This window comes from Moschus berezovskii, chromosome 4, assembly GCF_049115385.1.
Source record: "Moschus berezovskii isolate FMDL1 chromosome 4, NW_MosBer_1.0, whole genome shotgun sequence".
NCBI classification, from domain to species: domain Eukaryota; kingdom Metazoa; phylum Chordata; class Mammalia; order Artiodactyla; family Moschidae; genus Moschus; species Moschus berezovskii.
The window spans coordinates 120954366-120974835 of record NC_142463.1 but is presented as its reverse complement, the minus strand read 5'-3'; the positions used below and the strand labels follow the sequence as shown (position 1 = coordinate 120974835).

The 20470-nt window shown below is 41.8% G+C and overlaps 1 protein-coding gene across 2 annotated transcripts in view; it reads right to left on the bottom strand.

Moving 5' to 3' along the window:
- Positions 1–282: 282 nt before the first annotated feature.
- PBX1 (PBX homeobox 1) overlaps positions 283–20470 on the bottom strand; it is a 336931-nt gene continuing 316743 nt past the window's right edge. Inside the window, exon 9 of one of the 2 annotated variants that reach the window (XM_055403779.2) lies at positions 283–2228. In XM_055403779.2, coding sequence (XP_055259754.1) covers positions 2208–2228 — 21 coding nt within the window. In that variant the 3' untranslated portion in view covers positions 283–2207. The remainder of the gene's footprint in view (positions 2229–20470) is intronic. The other variant, XM_055403781.2, reaches the window with a different exon arrangement.

The following is a 20470-nucleotide window of genomic DNA, read 5'->3' as shown; positions in this document are numbered from 1 at the left end:
CCCCTTGCTTCCAGGTTAATTTCAACAGAGCCAAACTTTCAGATTCTTCAAGAAAATCAGAATGCTCATTTTAGGTTCCCTGGAGGAGAAACAGAACATACTTGGCCCACTATGGCTTGGGAACATAATAATGAAATTGCGTATTAAACAGACAACATGCATGGAGTGTCTACTATGTGCCAAGCCTGTGCAAAGCAGTTCACTCACATAATTTTCACAACAACCAGTCATGTATGCAACAAATATTTATTAAGCACCTAAATCACTCTAGAAACTGGAGATACAGCAGTAAAGAATACAAAAAACCCCTGTCCTTATAGAGCTTACATTCTAGAGGTGGGGAAACAAGCAATAAATAAGATAATTAAGTGCTGTATATAGTAAGTTAGGTGTTGAGTACTAAGGAGTATAATAAAATGAGGGTAGAAGACAGGAAATGCGGGATGGTTTGCAATTCAGAGATCATGTTCAAGGAAAGTCTCACTAAAAAAGTAAGTTGAGTAAAGACCTGGAGAAGGTAACAGAGTGACCTTTTGTGGGTAAATGGGGAAGACCATTCCAAGGAGAACGAACAATAAAGGGCAGAGACCCTGAGGTAGGTATTATTATCTCCATTTTACAGATGGTTAAATGACTTGCTAAAGAGCCACTGCTTGAGGATGGAGCCAGAATTTAAACTCAAGGCTACTTGACATGAGGCTTGGTACATCATATAACTGTCCAGTAACGGAGTGTAAGTGAAATGTTGTACATTACAAAAGCCTACAAGAGGGAAGGAACTTGCCCAGATGAACACGGTGAGTGCCCTGCACATGAAAACTTTAAAGTGGGAGCTTTCAAAGCCGCACACATGCGTTCGCATGTCCAGCCATGTAAGTTAGCTCTGTTTGAGGAGGCATTGTTCGGTTTCGGAGGCACAGGACCTGAACGGAGAACGGCCCGTGAAGGTCAGTGAGTGCCGCTGCGGCCCGCCCTCCGTCTCCTCCCCTCCCCACGCCCTCTGCCCGCTCCAGTCAGACACTCTTCTTTCCTGCGCACTCAGCGCCAGCCCCTGTGTGCCAGCTGCTGTACTGTGCTGCTGTGCTACTGCTCAAGGTACTGGACTGTAAGATTTCAAATGCTTTCTTTATTTTTTGTGTTTGTCTTTCATGTCTTATTTGTGTGGAAAGCTTTATACACCTATCACAGGATAGTACTGTCTAGCCAACTGTGTTAGTTGGGTACCTAAGCTAACTTTGTAGGGCTCAGCTAACAAACTGGACTTACAAACGTGCTCTTGGAGCAGAACCCCTTATCTGGAGGTGACTGACCACACTTGTAAATGATGGCAGAGTTGAGACCAGAGAGCTGTCATTTCTGCCACACCATCCCTGCCTCCAGATTCCAGACATTTATTCTCTGGCTAGAAATCTTTCCCAAACCAATGAACAGACTTGTAAACCTTTAGCAACATATTTAATGTGAGATATTTTAAAGAGCTTTGACTTGATGACATCAATGATGTCTCCAACTCTGACTCCTTCCTTGGCAGTGAGTAACAGAGCATAGACTATAAAGTGAGATCCTTCTAAACTTGAAAGCAGGTTCCACACTTTTCTCACTATGTGATCTTGGGCAAGTTATTAAACACCTCTGACCTCCCAGTGTCATCATCCACGGAACAAGGACAGAACTGTGTCTCAGGGGTGTGGGGAGGATTAAATAAAATGTGCACAGCACCTTCCAGACTGACTGGGACAGAGGGGATGCTCTAATGTGTTCATTATCGTCTCCCCGTCTTCCTTCTCCCCTGCGTGATTAGTTGTACTTCTACATGCACAACTCTTGCTTTCTTAATGTATTAGAGTTTTATTGAGGGTTGAGAGGTTGTCTTCCATATGTAAGTGCTCACCATATTTTATATTAGATGGCAGTACATAGTGAATGCTTCCGAGTGATGATTTGATTGCTGGGTTAGTGGGGAAGAGAAGGAAGAGTGATTATTGCTTTGGGACTCTATTGTTGCAACAGTCATCTGGTTGCAACATGTGCCAGCCCACTGCTCACCACAGTTGTTCTGACTGATGTGACTGGCTAGAAGGTATCCTCGTACTTCTTCAAAAGTCAGTATGTGTCATTCTGGAAGATAGACCACTGTCCAGTTAGAGGAAGACATGTCTTCAGTCAAGAGAAGAGGAGTAGCTGTCATCACCAGGTCATCCAAACCATCAGTAGGTTCTTGCAATATCCTGGTAAGAAGCAGAATTCCAGTTTAATTCACAACTTTAACACCCTCTACCCACACATCTTTCATCAGGACTGCTATCAAAGAGTCAAATTGACCAATTTCAGATTTTATTTCTTTTGTCCACCCTCTGGCAAGAGCTCAATAAGCAGCTAACCAGCTGAAAATAGGAGGAGAAGAAAAAGGCCTGGACCTAGATGATTCAGGAAATGGCTCATCAGCCATCCAAAATTGAAGTTACTTTTTCATTCATGTAACATGAATAAAAATTCTCTGTGATAAATATTAGGAATAGCTCAATGGAGTAACCCATCTGTAATTCCCTTCTTTTAAGAAAGAAAAAGTAAATAATTTCTGTTGCCTTTTTCCCTACATTAGCTTGTTCAGTCCCCATAAGAACCCTGTAAATTACCCCTAATTTACAGATAAAGCAACTAATCCCAATAATATTAAATAACTTGCTTAAGATAATAAATTACTAACCCAAGAATTATATGGACAGGCTTTTAACTTGATCCCAGTGGTTTTCCTTTGCACCTCATTTTTATGGCTCCATTTAAAAAAGATTGATAAAGGACAGTTTCTCCTGACCCTATTATGAAGGGTCAGTAAAGTTTGAAAGAAATCATTATAGAACTGTCTTTTCTTTTAGTGATTGTACATATAACCCAGCCTTAAGACAAATAGATTTTTAGAGAAAAAATAATTTTTTTCAAAAGTTAATAATGACTCTTGTGACCTCGTAGACTGCAGCCCACCAGGCTCCTCTATACATAAGATTTCCCAAGCAAGTATATTAGAGTGGGTTGCCATTTCCTTCTCCAGGGGATCTTCCAAACCCAGGGATCAAACCCAGGTCTCCTGCATTGGCAGGCAGTTTCTTTACCACTGAGCCACCAAGGAAGCTCATAATATTAACTTGTACTTTTCTCTGGATCATTGAGAAGTCCCCACAGACATGATGCTTCACCCTCAATCACTACAGAATGGGGACAGGGTGTCAGTGTTTCCATTTTGTGACTGCGGGCTCAAGAGGAAAGAAAGAGAAGCTACAACAAAGTTAGGGAAAGATTCATACTTCCACATACTGCTCAAGTTCAGCTTGACAAACTTTAAAAAATGGATCAGTCTATCAATAAATTGTCAAAACATTCATCATACACACACACAGGAACAAATGCTAAAAGAGAATAAGGAAAATCAATACTGTTGTTGTGTTAAGGTGATAGGATTATGAAGAAATGTCCCCAGTTTTACATATTTGTAATGATATTATATTATTGGTATTTTATAGTATAGAAGGACGATATAAACCAAAAAGTATGTTCATTTCACTGGATGCTGCGAAAGTACCCATTTGCCTAGGACTAGGTTGCTTCTCTCCATCACAGTCCCATTGGTACAGTTTATTGCACTGACACTTTTGGAAGACAGACTTCTGATCAGAAGCCCTAATATGTCCTCAGGGACACCCTGTAGGTGGAACTGGTTCTGATGGAATTCGCACTCCATCCCCAAATAGCACTGGCCTCAATTTCCACTGCTACCCCTCAAAATGAGCAGTGATGTAGAGTTTGACTTTTTGGACTAAAGTCTCTTGGAATACCTTCTATAGCAAAGCTTTTTCTTGTATTTTTATCTTAAAGATTTGAAAGATTTTTCTTTCAATTATTTCAGTAAATTAGGCCCAATTTGCTAACTTTTATAATTTCTCACTGATTTCACTAGCTTTTCTAATTCCCCAAGTAGCTTAGAATGTTGGGGTTTAATGGAGAAAAGAGTTAAACTTTCCTGTCTGCAAACGAAGAAACTGAGGCCTAGAGAATATACTTTTAAATTGAAGGTAAGTACATATGGTATCACAGTGGAGCATAGCTCACATCCTTTTTTCCAACTATAATTACAGCCGCCCTGTGAAGAGAGTATAGCAGCTCCTCTCCTCGATATCACTGCTCTCCTCAATCATAGTATCTCCTAGTTGAGCAGAAAGTACTGTATCCATTGGTACTAAAGGCATAAGAATAAACTTGCTCAGATGTGCAGATGACACCTCCCTTATGGCACAAAGTAAAAAGGAACTAAAGAGCCTCTTGACGAAAGTGAAAGCGAATGAAAGAGTTGGCTTAAAACTCAACATTAAAAAAATGAAGATCAAGGCATCTGGTCCCATCACTTCATGGCAAATAGATGGGGAAACAATGGAAACAGTGAGACACTTTATTTTGGGGGGATCCAAAATCACAGCAGATGATGACTGCAGCCATGAAATTAAAAGACGCTTGCTTCTTGAAAGAAGTTGTGACAAACCTAGACAGTGTATTAAAAGCAGAGACATTACTTTGTCGACAAACGTCCGTATAGTCAAAGCTATGGTTTTTCCGGTAGTCAGGTACAGATGTGAGGGTTGGACCATAAAGAAGGCTGAGCACTGAAGAACTGATGCTATCAAACTGTGGTGATGGAGAAGACTCTTGAAATCCCTTGGACAGCAAGGAGATCCAACCAGTCCATCCTAAAGGAAATCAGTCCTAAATATTAATTGGAAGGACTGATGCTGAAGCTGAAGCTCCAATCCTTCGGCCACCTGATGCAAAGAACCGACTCATCAGAAAAGATCCTGATGCTGGGAAAGATTAACGGCAGGAGGAGAAGGGGACGACAGAGGATGAGATGGTTGGATGGCATCAGCGACTCAATGGACATGAGTTTGAGCAAGCTCCAGAAGATGGTGAAGGATACGGAAGTCTGGCATGCTGCAGTCCATGAGGTTGCAAGGAGTCATATACAAATGAGCGACTGACAACAACAGTGAAGTTTTCACGTTTTATAGTGGAACAGACGTTGCACATTTAAGAATCTGGCACACAGACAGTCTCAAAACTAGGTTTCCATTTCACTTGTTTTCTTAAAGGAGGATATTATCTCATGACTTAAAAATCTGAAACAAAATCTATCAGATTAAAAGAAAAGGGAGTCCTCCCTGCTTCTTGCCATCTAAGAGAATTCCATAGCCTGAATGCAGATGGTGCCTCCCCCACATTTCTGCTAATTCGAGGTAGGAGTAAGTGAGGTCTGGCACAGAGGAGGTGAGCCTATTCGTGTCTGTGCCTCTCTACCTCTTAGGAACTCTGAACTTTGATTCTGTCTTACACCACATTATGCCCAATGTAAAATTTAAACCCTTTTTCAGAATTAGCAACTCACAACAGTATCATGACCAAAATATATATATATATATATACACATATATATTTATATACATTATATAACATTACATATATATATTGTTGGCAGTATACTCAATTTTATGGAATAATTCTGGACAGCCAAGGTTGGGAGGAATCACATCACCCATCACCCAGTTACCCAGTACTCAGATTTCTGCCACTTTTCTAGGTTTCTTTTTTCCTTTTCTTTCTGCCTTTCCTCCCTTTTTCCTTTCTGCTGTGCTGAGCGCTCCAAATTCATCTCCCTGTATGACGAAGAGCATTACCACCCTTCCTCTTATGTCTTCACACCCACTCATAATGCTGACACCTCAACATTCACACATATTTTTTCTCGAAGAAGATCATTCTCTCTTTAGTCGTTCCTGTTACAGTTATAAATATTTCCTTCATTGTCTATGAAAGGTGCAGTCAGAACAAAATTTCTGGGAGCAATGTGCTATGGAAAACAATTGGGCAGTTTCTCCAAAAGTTAAATGTAGAATTACAGGATGACTCAGCAATTCCATTCTCAGTATATTTTCAAGAGAAATATATATACATTCCCTCAGAAACTTATTCACACATGAATGTTCATAGAAACATTATCATAATAACCAACAGGTGGAAACAACTCAAATTCTCATCAACAGATGAATAGATACATAAAACATTACGTGGCCACACAATGGAATATTATTCAGCCACGAAACGGAACAAAGTGCTGATAACTTGCTATGACATAGATGAACTTTGAAAACATTATGCTGAGTGAAAGAAACCAGATATAAAATCTTACCTATCATATGATTCCTTTTATATGATATATAACCTAGAAGTTACCAGGTGATGAAAGTGGGAGGAATAAGAAGTAATTACTTAATGGGCACGTGTTGTTTTTATAGGATGATGAAAATGCTTTGAAACTCGTGAGAGATGCTTATTGTACAACATTGTTGAATACTCTAAATACCACTGCATTGTACACTTTTAAATGGTTAATTGTATGATATGCAGATTTTACTTCAATTTAAACAAATTTGCACGTGCATGCACACACACACACAGAAAAGGGAGTCATGAGGTGAGGGTAACATTGAAAATTTCCCAGGCCCTCCTTATAGAATCTCAGGCAGTTCTGGGAGTTGCCTCACTTTCTCAAGAAGGGCATAGCAGGCTCTGTATTCAGATGTATTCTCATGGAGTTAGAGACCTGGGTTCTAGGCCTGTGCTAATTGTCATCTATGTGATTCTGAGAAAATCACTTAATATCTCTCTTCCTTATCTCTCTCTTCCTTAAAATCACTTAAGGAAGGCACTGGACTAAATAATCTTTAAATCATTTGGATTACATGAAATAGACTGGTTAATTTATGCAAAAAAGGAAAGTACTAGAAATATATCAATTGGCTCACAGAACTTAAGGAAGCCTGGGTAATTAGTCTTAGAAAAAGACTTGGTGGGTGAGTTGAAGAGGGTAGAAGCTGATGGTGGGGGGCGGGGTATGATGTAGGGGAAAGTCTCATTGAAGTGCCGCTGCTAAAGGGGTAGATGCTGGGAAATAAAAAGTGTAGTCTTTTAGGACCTTCCTAGCTATTTGCTTCCTCCCCCTTCCTTCCTTCCTCCTTCCTTCTTTTATTCTTTCCCTCTTTCCCCTCTTTTCCTTTCTTTCTTTCTCTTGCAAATGTTAACTGGCTTTTAAGCTTTGGAGAGGTTAGATTTTAGTACACAAAAGTGAACTGTTTTCTTCCAGAAAAATTCCCATTTCTTTCCAGACTCCCAGGAGGATGAACCCATGGTAGGAATAGAAAGGGCTGCCCTGGCTGAGGCTGGGTACCAGAAAGCTTATGAGTGGCAGTGCCCACAAGGATCGGAGCCAGAGAGGGCTGGGAGCACTGAACTCATCAGAGCAGATGGCTAAGAGAACAGTCCACCAAAGACCCTAGGTACCGCTGCTAGTCAGAGAGGTTTCCTTTCAGAATGTTCCCATTAACACATTTTCTTGGCATTGGCCTTATGGCTGCTGGGATGAGTAGCTTTTTTCCTTTTCCAAACTGTCCTTATCAGTAATGCAACAATAGCTAATTTAATTAGCTGACCTGAATGGCAGCCAGTTTGAGCTAATTTGGTTTTGCTAGCTGCTCTCTGGTATGTCCAGAACTGATAAGCATACTTCCCTCCAGACAAACAGTGGGGATTTTGAAGGGGCAGTGAGAGGGAGAGTAACCCTTCCAAAGTCTGTCTTACACCTGTGGGATTTAATACTTCAGCAAAGGCAAGTTATTCTTGAGTCAGTATTCCCTAAGGGCCTGTCAAATTTGTAAACTGAACGATAAAAAAGACAACCTGGAAATTGCAAAGGCAAGGTGCCCAGGATGCGAGAGCCAGGGAAAAACATTCCCCTTAGCACAAAGAGCACTTGGCCGAAAGATTTGGATCCTAGCCACTGACTGACCTTCCCCAAGTCACTTTACTTCTGTTTCTCAGCTATGCATGCAGAATAATAATATGCAGGACATATGCATCACATATCTCTGGAGAAGGAAATGGCAACCCACCCCAGTACTCTTGCCTGGAAAATCCCATGGACAGAGGAGCCTGGCAGGTTACAGTCCATGGGGCCACAAAAAAGTTGGACACGACTTAGTGACTAAACAACATGCATCATGTATATTACAATATCACATATATAGTATGAATAATAATAGCCATTGCCCTACTTCCTTCACAGATATGTTGTAGAACTGCAACACTATAATGAAGATGAGATTTCCTGTCACATAGAAAGAACTATGCCAGTGGGAAACATTTTGGTAATTAGCACACTGCCATGAGTGTAGTCTCTGCGCCTTCAGTGCAAGAACCAAATACAGTTCCTCTCTGTGGCCCTCGCACTGTCAACTGAATGAAAGAGTTAGGAGGAGACGGGAAGGCATAGTTCATGGCACACAGAGGTCAGCGCGCAACTAAACATCACAAAATGTGAGCTGGCTTTTCAGTTTAGTGTCTTAACCTTCTTCACTCTTGACAACAGAAAACGGGTTCAGAAAGACAACACTGTCGATGTCAGATTTGTATTCACAGAAGAGCTATTCTATACCACCATCCCTCACCCTAAGGTCTTCCAGTGCAGCCTGCCTCCACTAGTAGGTGAAGGACCACACCCAAAGCAGGGTTTTGTGTTTGCTTTGAGGTCTTTTTTTCCTTTGAAGTGCTGCATTTCAATGAGATACACTGAATTATACATTGAATAATAATTTGCATCTATTCACACACAATATAAGGCATCTTGCTTGAAATGAGTGGATTTGAAAAAATTTGGAATAGGAAAGATCTATAGGATAGTATTGTTCATTCCCATAATTTTTAAAAATTAATTGATTTTTAATTGGAGAATAATTGCCTTGCAGTATCGTTTTGGTCTCTGCCATATATTAACATGAGTCAGCCATAGGTGTGCCTGTGTCCCCTCATTCTTGAACCTGCTTCCCACCCCACCCCTCTAGGTCATCACAGAGCACTGGATTTGAACTCCCTGAGGCATACAGCAAATTCCCACCGGCTATCTAGTTTTACATTAGTAATGTTATGTTTCAATGCTACTCTCTCAATTCATCCTACCCTTTCCTTCCCCCATTGTGTCCACAAGTCTGGTATTTGGTCAAATCTTTTTCTAACCGTGCCAAAAACTGTGTTGACAATTTTCTCTCACTCCACTGGGAGAACTCATCCATTCCCAGAGTTCCACTATATCCCATAGGGTGAAACCTCACAAGCCATTATCTTCAATCATGACCTTACTCCTGAGCTTAGTATCCAGAAACACAACTGCCTGCTAAGGGTTTCTACCTGAATCACCTATTGCACCTCATACATATCTAAGATTCTCAAAACTGCCCTCATCACCTAGTTTGCAAAGTCTGCTTATCTTAATTTTCTGTTTTTTCGAGTGGCTCACAGTTTCCAAATCATAAATCCAACCTTTCCTTCACACGGTCTTCTTGGTGGAAAATGAGTTGATTTTGCCTTCCAAATATCCCTCCAATTCAAGTCTTTTTTTGCCACTGAAATTATTTTATTTGTATTTTTCATCTTCCATCCCCTACTTCAAACAGAAATTTCTTAAAGGCAGAGGTTCCATGCCCTGATGGCAAATAACCAACATTTGTTGATCTGAATTGAATTACAATCTCCCTTACTCTGTTCCACCAAATTTCCAAATCTTCAGTGAATATCAATTACTGTACTTAAGACAACTGAAGATGTAGTTGAGTTTCTCTGTTCTACTGTAACAGCTATTCCAATGGACTCTAAATTCACAGTCAGTCCCTAAACTTGGGGTGATTACAGCCTGCTCAGCTGGGACCGTGCAAACTCATTGACAGGCCTGTCTGTCTTCTGGGTTTGCTCTAAAATTACAGCTTAGACTTAGAACACTCAGCAGTTTCTCCAGTGTTTGCAGGGAAGGCAAATCTACTCTAGCGGCCTTCATTACTTCTTTATAGATTCATTGTCTTTGACTTACTCACAGTTAAAAATAGAATCAGCCGTGGAATATTCTTCATAATGTCAAATTACAAGTATATTCCTATAATACATTGGAAGTATTTGGAATTTCTTAATAATTGGTGTCTCAACAATAATTTTTTTTATTTTATAGTTATTTCTCTTTTACTTAGTTCCTGACATGGATTTCATATCTATTTTTTTCCTGAAGCATGAGCCCTAGTGTTAGTGGATGACATTACTGCATATGGAAATGCAGCCCAATCAAGGAAGGGTCTTGAGCCAGACAGCCTCAGTTCAAATTCTGACCTACCACCTACTGTCTCTGAGAATGACAAATGACCATATCTCTCTAGCTCACCTTCCTCATCTCTAACTGGAGGTAATAATGTCTCCACATACTTCCTAGGCTTCTTGTGAAAATTAAAAGAACTAATTCATGAGTTGCATTTACTACTCCATTTGGCACAATATAAGACAGCTATTATTATATTACTTGATAGTGAGAAAAGAAGGACATCAAAGGGGATTTTGATGCAAAAAAAAAGGTTTTATCATTTAAAAATTTTAATTGCAAAACTAGTTGTTTACCATGGACAGATTCTGTGCAATTCAGTTTACCTATGTTATCTCATCCAACTTGCGCACTGTACATCAACTCTATAATGCAGCTTTTATATACCTATTTCACAGATGAGAAAATCAAGCCTTAGAGAGGTTAAGAAACTTGACACATAGATAGTAAGCGATGGAACTAGAATTTTAACTCTGGACTGTGTCCAAAGCTAAAATTAAATAAAATGCATACCATTTATTCAAAGTCCTTATGTCTCTGTAAGTAAAACAAAGAAAAAGAAAATACTTGGATGAATCACAAAATAAATCTTGGATGAATCTTTCACTATGCTGAAAGAAGCCAAACCAACAAAAAGTATATATTACCTGATTCCATTTATATAAAACTCTAGAAATGCAAGCTAATTACAGAGTGACCGAGAGCAGACCAGTGTTGCTTGGGGAGGGTATTAGGTGAGGAGTGGTGGAAAGGATGAATCAAAAAGAAAACTTTTGTCGCTGATGGGTATGTTTAATATCTTGATTGTGGTGATGGTGATGGTGTACATATATGTGTAACTAACCAAATCGTGTATTTCAAATATGTTCAGTTATTGAATGTCAATTACGCTCAATAAAATTGTTTTAAAGACAGAAGCTACTTTTGTACCCTGAAAATCATACAGTTTAATGAAGAAAACCACTACACCGCTGGGGTCAGGCTTTCTGCGTTTCTACAGAAAATAGTCACACCTTCTGCTTTATTCCACTGCTCTATTACCTTAATGTGCTGACCTGGAGGATAAATGAAATAACAAACGCAGAGCCCTGAACACAGTGTCTGGGTCACGCGAGGCACTCGGTTCGTTCTCTTTCCCCACCTGCCTTATAGATTAGTCCCGACTTCTCAGAAATGCAAATGCCTACGCATTCACCTCTGTAGGCTTTCAATATCCCTACGCTGGAGCCTTTTTACGACTGCCTGAGAGCCGGCCAGCATCCCTTTCCTCCTCTAATTGTCCCGCAGGGACCCGGGCGGGGCAAGTGCAGCGGGCACGCGGAGGCCAGAGCAGCCCAGCAGAAGGGACCGCGCTGGTGTTGAGCTCTGTGAACGAGGACCTCATTCATCTTCACGGACTTTGCTGTGCCATCCATTTTAAATGACACGGTAGCCGACCCGTTTATCAAGATCAACGTACTACTCTATTATTATGATTATTTAGCATTTACATAACACTGGATTTGCAAGTGCTTAATAATAATTTATTTACTACTTCATCTAACTACTCACTAATGGAAAATTCAAGGGGTTGTCCTGAGGTCATTGACCTCCACTTTGGAGACACCTTAGGCCATATCCAACAGCATGCCCAAGTACCAGTTGTGAAATATTTTACTGAAAAACCGTTTGGTATATATATATATATATATATATTATATATATATATATATATAATATATATATATATATATTTCCCCCCCTTGGCATTTGCAATGTATCTACCAAGATAATAGTCTTTCTTTACAATGAATAAAATAAGCATTACTATTAAAAATCCTCTGAAGATCCCCTGGAGTAGGAAATGGCAACCCACTCCAGTATTCTTGCCTGGAAAATCCCATAGACAGAAGAGCCTGGCAGGCTACAGTCCATGGGGTTGCACATAGTCGGACACGTCTTAGTGACTAAACATTATAAATAAGTAACTGAAGCCATGTCTCTCTAGAACTTGTAAGGAGGCTACAAGAGTGAACCCCAGGTGTGTGCAGACATGGAAACCCATCACTACATCTTCTGTCATTGCTTAGCCAGGTGGAGTGTGCTAGCTGGCATCTCTGGCTGCTAGGGTCTTCAATGTCCACCTCAGACAGGGACTAAGCATGGCCAAGGTCCACGTGTTGGCCATTTCTGTCCAACACAAGACTCATCTCAAAGACAGGCTTTGTTTCAGAGCTCCTCTTTATCAGGTGTACCTCACAATTTGATGGCTTCTCTACCCAATGACGTTTCCTTCCCCTTTTCCATCACAGACATAACTCTCCAATAAACATTTTTCAGTCCTTCACCTCAGTGTTTGTTTCCCAGAGAACCCAGCCATCCAGTATGAACCTAGAGTTTATACTCTGACAATAAGCATGTCATTTAGGCAAGTGTCTCTGGATTGTAAAATTTTCACCACTCTATTGGGATGGTTGGCTTTGGTTCTTTCAAAAGTCTTTCCATTCATTCCATCCTTCCACCTATGAATTTGTGTGGAATGGAGTTTGATATTAATATAAATTCTGTGCCTTTAGCCTTTATGCAAGAGGTTTTGTGATGGAGAAAGATTTTAAGGAACAAACTCAAGAGTCCTCCTATTTTCCTATCTACAATAACCTATAATGATTTCAACTCTGTTAGAATGTACAATAGAAAGATGATTATGAGTGTGGATTGATGAGTGTGAAAATTACACAGTAAGAATTTATGTGTATGTGTAAAGTATATCTAACATAAAACATGAAAAACATAATTAAATAAATATCATAGGTGATCTAATTCTTATATATACATAAAATATTGGTCAAGACAGAAGATCTCAGAGCAGAGAGAAAACAGACAGATCTCTCTGATAGATAGGGAAGACATAACTGCATTCTTAGAAGATCTAATATCTGAGTCTGATGGTCCCAGAGAAAAAGTTTAAATGAACCAGCCCAAAAGGGAACAACTCCTTGGACAAGGCATACTTCAGAATTCTGGGAGATGCAACTCTTCCTTATCAGATGCTCAGACTTTTCACCTGTGGAGGTTTGATTTTCAACCCAAGAATCAAAACAGAAGGTGTGTGCCAATTCTCTTCATGTCCCTATTTTTTTTTTTTTTTAAACTGTTGTTCTCTAAGCCATTTTTGAAAGAAGCTTGGTCTCCACCTTTTCTCTGGATTCTTCAGTGGTCTCTGGTCAAAGGTGTCTGCCACAAAAGAAACTGTTAAGAGACTTAATTAGGGTTTTTGAAAGTAAAAGCCAACAAGAATCTATTTATGCAATGATTATAATAAAAAAGCTGTCACTGTAAGGCCTAAATGCACAGTTGTCATTGGGTACCAGCCCTGAGAATCACATGTGTAAATAGAAGTCTGTAGTTTGAGAAGTCATACTGGCTAAGACTTTAACACAGATTCAACAAAGCTTTATATAAACTTATGAAAGATTGATCTGTAATCAATTAGGAAGGTCACGTGGGATATTTGAGAGCGACTTCACTGCAACGCTTAAAGGCTTGGTGAAAGAAGGTATACCCTCCAAATGCCAATGATAAAGACTCAGCAATATTCTAGACTTAGTTATTTAAATGACCATTTCAGAGCAAGTAGTAGAGGAATTTGGGACTTACAGAAGTCAGCATGAAGCTACCAAAAAGAAGTCACCACACATTCATGTCATTCACTGTTTGGTGAGGGGATTCATGGACTAGCACATGTTTCTTCATGTGCTGGAAACAGAAGCACTGTTTCTTCCGACAGTATACAGAATCTTTCTTGGTGTTCCTCAGGATAGAGTGGGTACTATGGGAAGTCACATCCCAATTCCTGGGAAGGAATAATGATACATGAATCAACCCTCAGCCAAAATTTATCTCCAGTATTTTTCTACAAGGCTCTGGGCCTGTCCTGTCCTGTGCAAAATATTAATGACTTGAATGAAAGTAGCAAGGGAGGGTGGCTACGAATCTGGCCTTTAGAGTCAGACAGAGCTGGGTTTAAATCCTGACTCTCCTACATACTGGCTGTGTATCCTTGGACGAGTTACTTAACCCTTCTGAGTCATAGTGTGCTTAACTATAAAATGGGGATAGGGACTTCCCTGGTGGTCCAGTGGCTAAGACTCTGCATTCCCAATGCAGGGGCCTGGATTTGATCCCTGGTCAAGGAACTAGATTCCACATGCCACAACTAAAGAGCCCACGTGCTGTAACCAAGAGCTGGTGCAAAAGAATAAACAAAATAAATAAATATAAAAAATAAAATAATAAAATGGTGACAGCACACACTCAGCAGAGCTGGTGAAGGGAGAGTGAAACAGCGAGCTTTGCAAAGTGCAGTGTCTGGCAGAGACAGGCTCCCCAAATGGTAACTCTCTGCTGCAATTCGAATACATCGTCTGAGAGTAATGAGAATATGTTGGATGACAAAATCAGGATCCAGAAAGGTCTCGCCCGGCTGGACTCAAGGACCAAATCTAATAGGATGGCATTTAGCAAAGATAAATGTAAAGGTACTACAATTAGGTCTGAACAGCAAGCTGCACACGTGCCCAGTGGGGAGATAGGGCTTATCAACAGCACACCTGGGAAAGACCTGGGGGCATTGCATGACTCTGCTCATTAATGGGCCAATCAGGTGAAGTGCCTGCCAAAAGCAACGGCAGTCTTAAGCAGTGTAAAGGCTCATTGTCTGGAACAAAGGGAGAAATAATGCCTGTCTCCATGACCACACTTGGGTACTACACTTTAATAGGGGTGGTGATAAGCTGGGCTTTTTCCAAAGACACAGAATCAGGATAGTGAGGAGACACAAACTCAGTCAAAGCAAAACAAAGCGGAGGCCGGGGAGTACCAGGGAGGCTTGGTTAAGTGTTTACAAACATGAGAAAAGCAGTTATGGACTCGATGATGAATTAGAGCTCGGGAATACAAATTCCAAACTCTTTGCCTGTTTAACGTTGCTCAGGGGAGAATTAGGATGAGGGTGGCATTACAGAAAGGAAGGTTGCTGTGCAATATAAAGAAAAATGAAGTAGGTCAGTCGTGTCCGACTCTTGGCGACTCCATGGACTGTCGCCTACCAGGCTCCTCAGGCAACAGTCCATGGAGTTTTTCAGGCAAGAGTACTGGAGTGGGTTGCCATTTCCTTCTCCAGGGGATCTTCCCGACCCAGGGATCAAACCTGGGTCTCCTGCATCGCAGGCAGACACTTTACCATCAGAGCCACAGGGAAGCCCTCTAACTATCAATGTGTCACAAACAGGGAGGGATTGAGTCCCTTGTCCCTGAAAGCATTCAAGCTGAGGCTGCAGAATCACCTGCAAAGGATATTATTAAGTGACTAATACACCCCCTGGAGCAGGGCTCAACCTGCAGCCCACGTGCCCCCAGAAATTGCTTTCAAAATCCTGTAAGTGTGTGCAGAAGTTCATTTTTCTCTGGGTAGAGGGTTCATGACCTCTTCAAATCTTTTGTGGAACCCAGAAAACTACCCTGAAACGATGAAGATAAACTGAGTTGATGCACTGTTGCTTTCAAATTGGACATCACTGTATGCTATTGGCTTGGTACTGGAGACACAGAGATGAGGAAGGTATTATGTCTAGCCTTGTAAAGGGAAACTTTGAGTTTGGTGTGTTCTTTTAAACAAACAAGTGTAAAAGATCCCTTATCTGTGCTGTGATAGAGAATGATGTACAGAAGAGCAACAGGAAAGACAGTGGTCCTTTCCTCCTGGAAGGAGGTTCCCTCTGACTCTGTGATTTGGGGACTCCATCAGCCTCCTTCACCACTCTTTCAAGAGGCAGGTTCACTTGAATGTCCTAAAAAGAGATGTTATGAAATCTGTAGGAATATGTTTTTGATCAGTTCATGAAAACCCAAATCACCCACTGCCTGGGTCTGTGAGCACAATATTAAACTGCCAACCTGCTTTACATTTATCTACCCACCATGTAATGCCTGCTTTATTGAGCCAATAAATTGGAGGCAGTAATATTTACCCATCAAAATCTATCTGGCTTCCAAGACCTGGCTCTCACCCTACACCCTTCAGAGGTGCCCTCAGGCCCTCTGCCTGCCAAGAGCACCTGCTCTCTAAACCTCGCAGCACCCACTATGTATATTGTCATTAGGCACCTACTGTTTACCATTTTGCACTGTCACTTAGCTGGATCCTATGAGCACATTTTGTCTAGTTTTAGACAAGACAACTCTTGCCTGACACGATCATCAATTCTCCAGGGATGGAGAACCTGTTTTAAATCTTTCTCTTCTATCTTCCATTAAGCTTTTCCTGGGGCAGCTTATGTCATAGGGGCTCAGTTAAATAGAATGGAACAATCACTATAAAACTGAAGTGTTTCAGATAATCAGCTTGATCTCGTTGACAAGCATATGTGAAAAGGGAGTGGATGTGGGATTTAAGACCCCCATAGTGATGTAAATGAGTTTTCTATACCTCTGACTGGTCCCCGCATTAAACTGGACAGGAAGTGGGGAGTAAAGCCCTCCTTGTCTCTCACAGTGATATGTCCAGAGGAACTATGGACAAGCAAGGATGTTGAAATGTGCTCTTCCAATGCTAATATTTCCATTGATTTAGTTTTAAACTTGTTTGGCTAGAATCACAGACTGTCAGAGATAAAAAGATGCTAGATTCAGAAATACAAACTCCTCCTTTTATAGGTGATGAAACTAAAGTCACTAGAAGCAAAGTAATTTTAGGTCAAGGATAACTAAAATGACTTGGTTATAGAGCCTCTTAGTAGCGAAGTTGAGACTAGGACCTAGATTGCCCGAGTTCCAAGTAAGAGCTTCTCTACTTAAATCCTCCAGACTCATGTCTGTCCAAGCAGAGGGTATAGTCCTGACTATGGGCTTCAGGGTCCCTTAGTTACCACACCTACTCTGTCCCTTTCACTCTCTCTGCTACAGGCAGGCTGGCCTGGGCATTGTTCCATGAAATATCAGGCAAACTCCTCCCTCAGGACCTTTGAAAATGCTGTATCTGCTTGGATTGCTTTTGACCCAGATAACCATGTGGCTTGCTGCCTCATCTCTTTCAGGTCTTGTTCAAATGTCACCTTTTTAGTGAGGCCTCCCCAGCCATCCCAATTAAAATTACCTGCTGCCTGCCCCAGCCAAACATTCATTCTCTCTTTCCTCTGCTAACTTTTCTCTTTAGCACTTATTACTAACATTCACTAATAGTTTACTTAGTTTTGTTTATGTATCTCTCCTTTATTATACTCTGTGCTCTCAGAGAGAAGGGTTTTTGTTTTTTTTTTAACTGCTTCATTGGATTATCTATTCCTGATACTTAGCACATATATACACAGTGCATCATGGGAAATGCCAGGCTGGATGAAGCACAAGCTGGAATCAAGATTACCAGGAGAAATACCAACAACCTCAGATATGCAGATGATACCACTCCAGTGGCAGAAAGTGAAGAGGAACTAAAGGGCCTCTTGATGAGGGTGAAAGAGGAGAGTGAAAAAGCTGACTTAAAACTTCACATTCAAAAAACTAAGATCATGACATTAGGTCCCACCACTTCATGGCAGACAGATGGGGAAAAGTGGAAACAGTGACAGATTTTATTTTCTTGGGGCTCCAAAAATCAATGTGCTATCAAATTGTGGTGCTGGATAAGACTCTTGAGAGTCCCTTGGATAGCATGGAGATCAAAGAAGTCAATCCTAAAGGAAATCAACCTTGAATATTCATTGGAAAGACACGCTGAAGCAGCAACTCGAATACACTGGCCACCTGATGCAAAGAGCCGACTCATTGGGAAAGACTGAGGGCAAGAGGAGAAGAGGGAGGCAGAATTTGAGATACTTGGATAGCATCACTGACTCAACTGATATGAGTTTGAGCAAACTCAGGGAGACAGTGAGGGACAGAGAAGCCTGGCGTACTGTATAGTTCAGAGGGTCACAAAGAGTCAGACATGACTGAGCAACTGGACAACAGTAACAAGTGGCACGTAGCAAGTGCTTAGTGGATTCTTGTTAAATGAGTGATAGTGCTGACTGGGACAGAAACCAAAGCCCAGGAATGTCCTTACAAGATTCAAGGACATGTGAGCCAATGGCCAAAGAGGTAGCCATATTCTGGTCCTCACGTCTTTCCTAGAAACCTGCCAGAGGCATCTGGAGCCAAATCTTAGAAGTCACCCCCGCTCCTCCTGGTCTGCTGCCAGGGTCTCTAACAAGCACAGCAGAGAAGGCAGATGGATCTCATGGGGTTTTAACCATGGATTTAAAATTGTAAACTTCAGATTTTTCAGTAGAGTCAAGGCCCCATGGACCACCTCATCAACTGTCACATAGCATCTAAATAAACCTCAGCAGATGAATCAAATGTCTGGGGCTGACTGGGGCAGGGCAACCCTGAGATAATACTTAGGTTCTGTTAAAGTGTAAGCTCACTGCTAATCTGCGTCAGACACAAGAACCAACATTCAACTGTCAGAGGCCTATTTGCCGATGGCCAGGAGAACCCTTGTCACCTGCCATCAAGTGTCCCCAAACACTTAGAGAGCCACTTACATGGATGAGCAACCTGCAGCCTTTGGACAATGGTGAAATGGTTCACTGGCCTGGAGCCATACGAGTCACAAGATCTGCATCCTGCTCCATACCTGGCTCCTGACTGAGCATCACCTGAGGAAGAGGGGTGCCGGCCCCGACAACTGTCAGGGGCCTCTGTTTGTGAGCCCAGACCTTCCGTATGAGCCTCTCATCAACTCCCATCCACTGAGAATTCTTCAAGGGCCAAAGAAACACAAGACAGAGAATTCCTTCACACCCAGTGACACAGATCCAGGCGTTGCCAGGCATTTTCCAATCCAAAGTGCCCTGTGGTCCTCCCTCTGGCCCCTCCCATCCCGTGGACTGTGTTACTTACAGGAGGGAGGTCTTGTTGTCTCCACCCTTCTTACACTCCATGTAGGGGTTACTGTGGGTGGGGCAACCCTGTAAACCCAGGTCAAACATCAATTCAGAACAAGAAGATTTTCCAATAAAGGCTTGAACCCTTAACCGTGGAGCATGTTACACTTTAACACTCCCTCCCAGCCCCCAGCTGTCAGGATGAAAGAAGAATGATCTCACTTGGTCCTGGGACTCTCAAAGACCTTTCTGCCCTGAAGAGCTGCTCTGAAACCTGGTTCTTTCAAGGGAAGTAAGGACAACTTAATGAGGACACTGGTTAGGAGAGTGGCCTCCTCAGAAGTCACCTCTGATGCTGGCCAAACAGGAAAGCATCAGCCAGTTTCTTAAGCTGCCATCGTACACAAGCAAGAATCTGCAGCTGACTCTGAGACCCTCTCTTCTTTCTGTCTCTCCATATTCTCTTCTTTCTCCAGCACGAAATGCCTGGGGCCCACCTGAGACCTAACATTTGTCTATTTTGAGAATAGATGAGTATTTATTAGAATTAAACAGCTGGGAGCCCTGTGATATTTAGACGGGTATTAGGAGGAGTGTATAAGAAGAAGATAATGCTGGGCCTTTTTTTCTGTAAACCAGCCTGGGCTTAGTTACTGAGGGGATTTCTTGGGTCTCCTGTGAGAGCCAGATACAGTTAATTTCCTGTGAAAGCTGCAGGCTGGGCCGCGCTGATATTGCAGTGTTATTTAGAATAGAAAGGTCAGGCCTGAGATTGAATAATCATTGACAAGAAATCCATGGGGTATAGGAAGCAGTTGGTGATCAGTGACTGAAACCTGGCCTGACTCCACCCCTCCTTCCCTTCCTTCTCAGGATCTGGCTGATCCGGGGCTTTGTTTAGCATTCTTCTCTGGAAAATGTTTCTTGACCCCTCAGAGCTAATGGGCATGGTGTGTGGAGACAGGGAACAAGACAGCCTTTGGGCAGCATTCCAGATGGGATGCTCAACCTTACACACTTGATGTGCCTGAGCTGGGGTCACTCTTTGCCCCAGACACCAGCGTGTGAGTTTTCAAATTACAAATGGTAGCTTTCTCCTCAGCACCTAGAAGCACTCTGAACCTCGATAGGACATTTTTCTCTGCCTGGTCTCTGAGACGGAATCTCCGTAGCTCAGTCTCACAGCACGCCCCCAATGTGAAGTCAAATGTGGGATGTTGGGCAAGCTCACCGGGCAACCTGACGGATGGAGGGCCGGCTGTGTGCCATGCATGCACTGTGCCCTTTGAAAAAGAGTGTCTCGTGAATCCTGACAGCCCTGAGATCCCTGCTT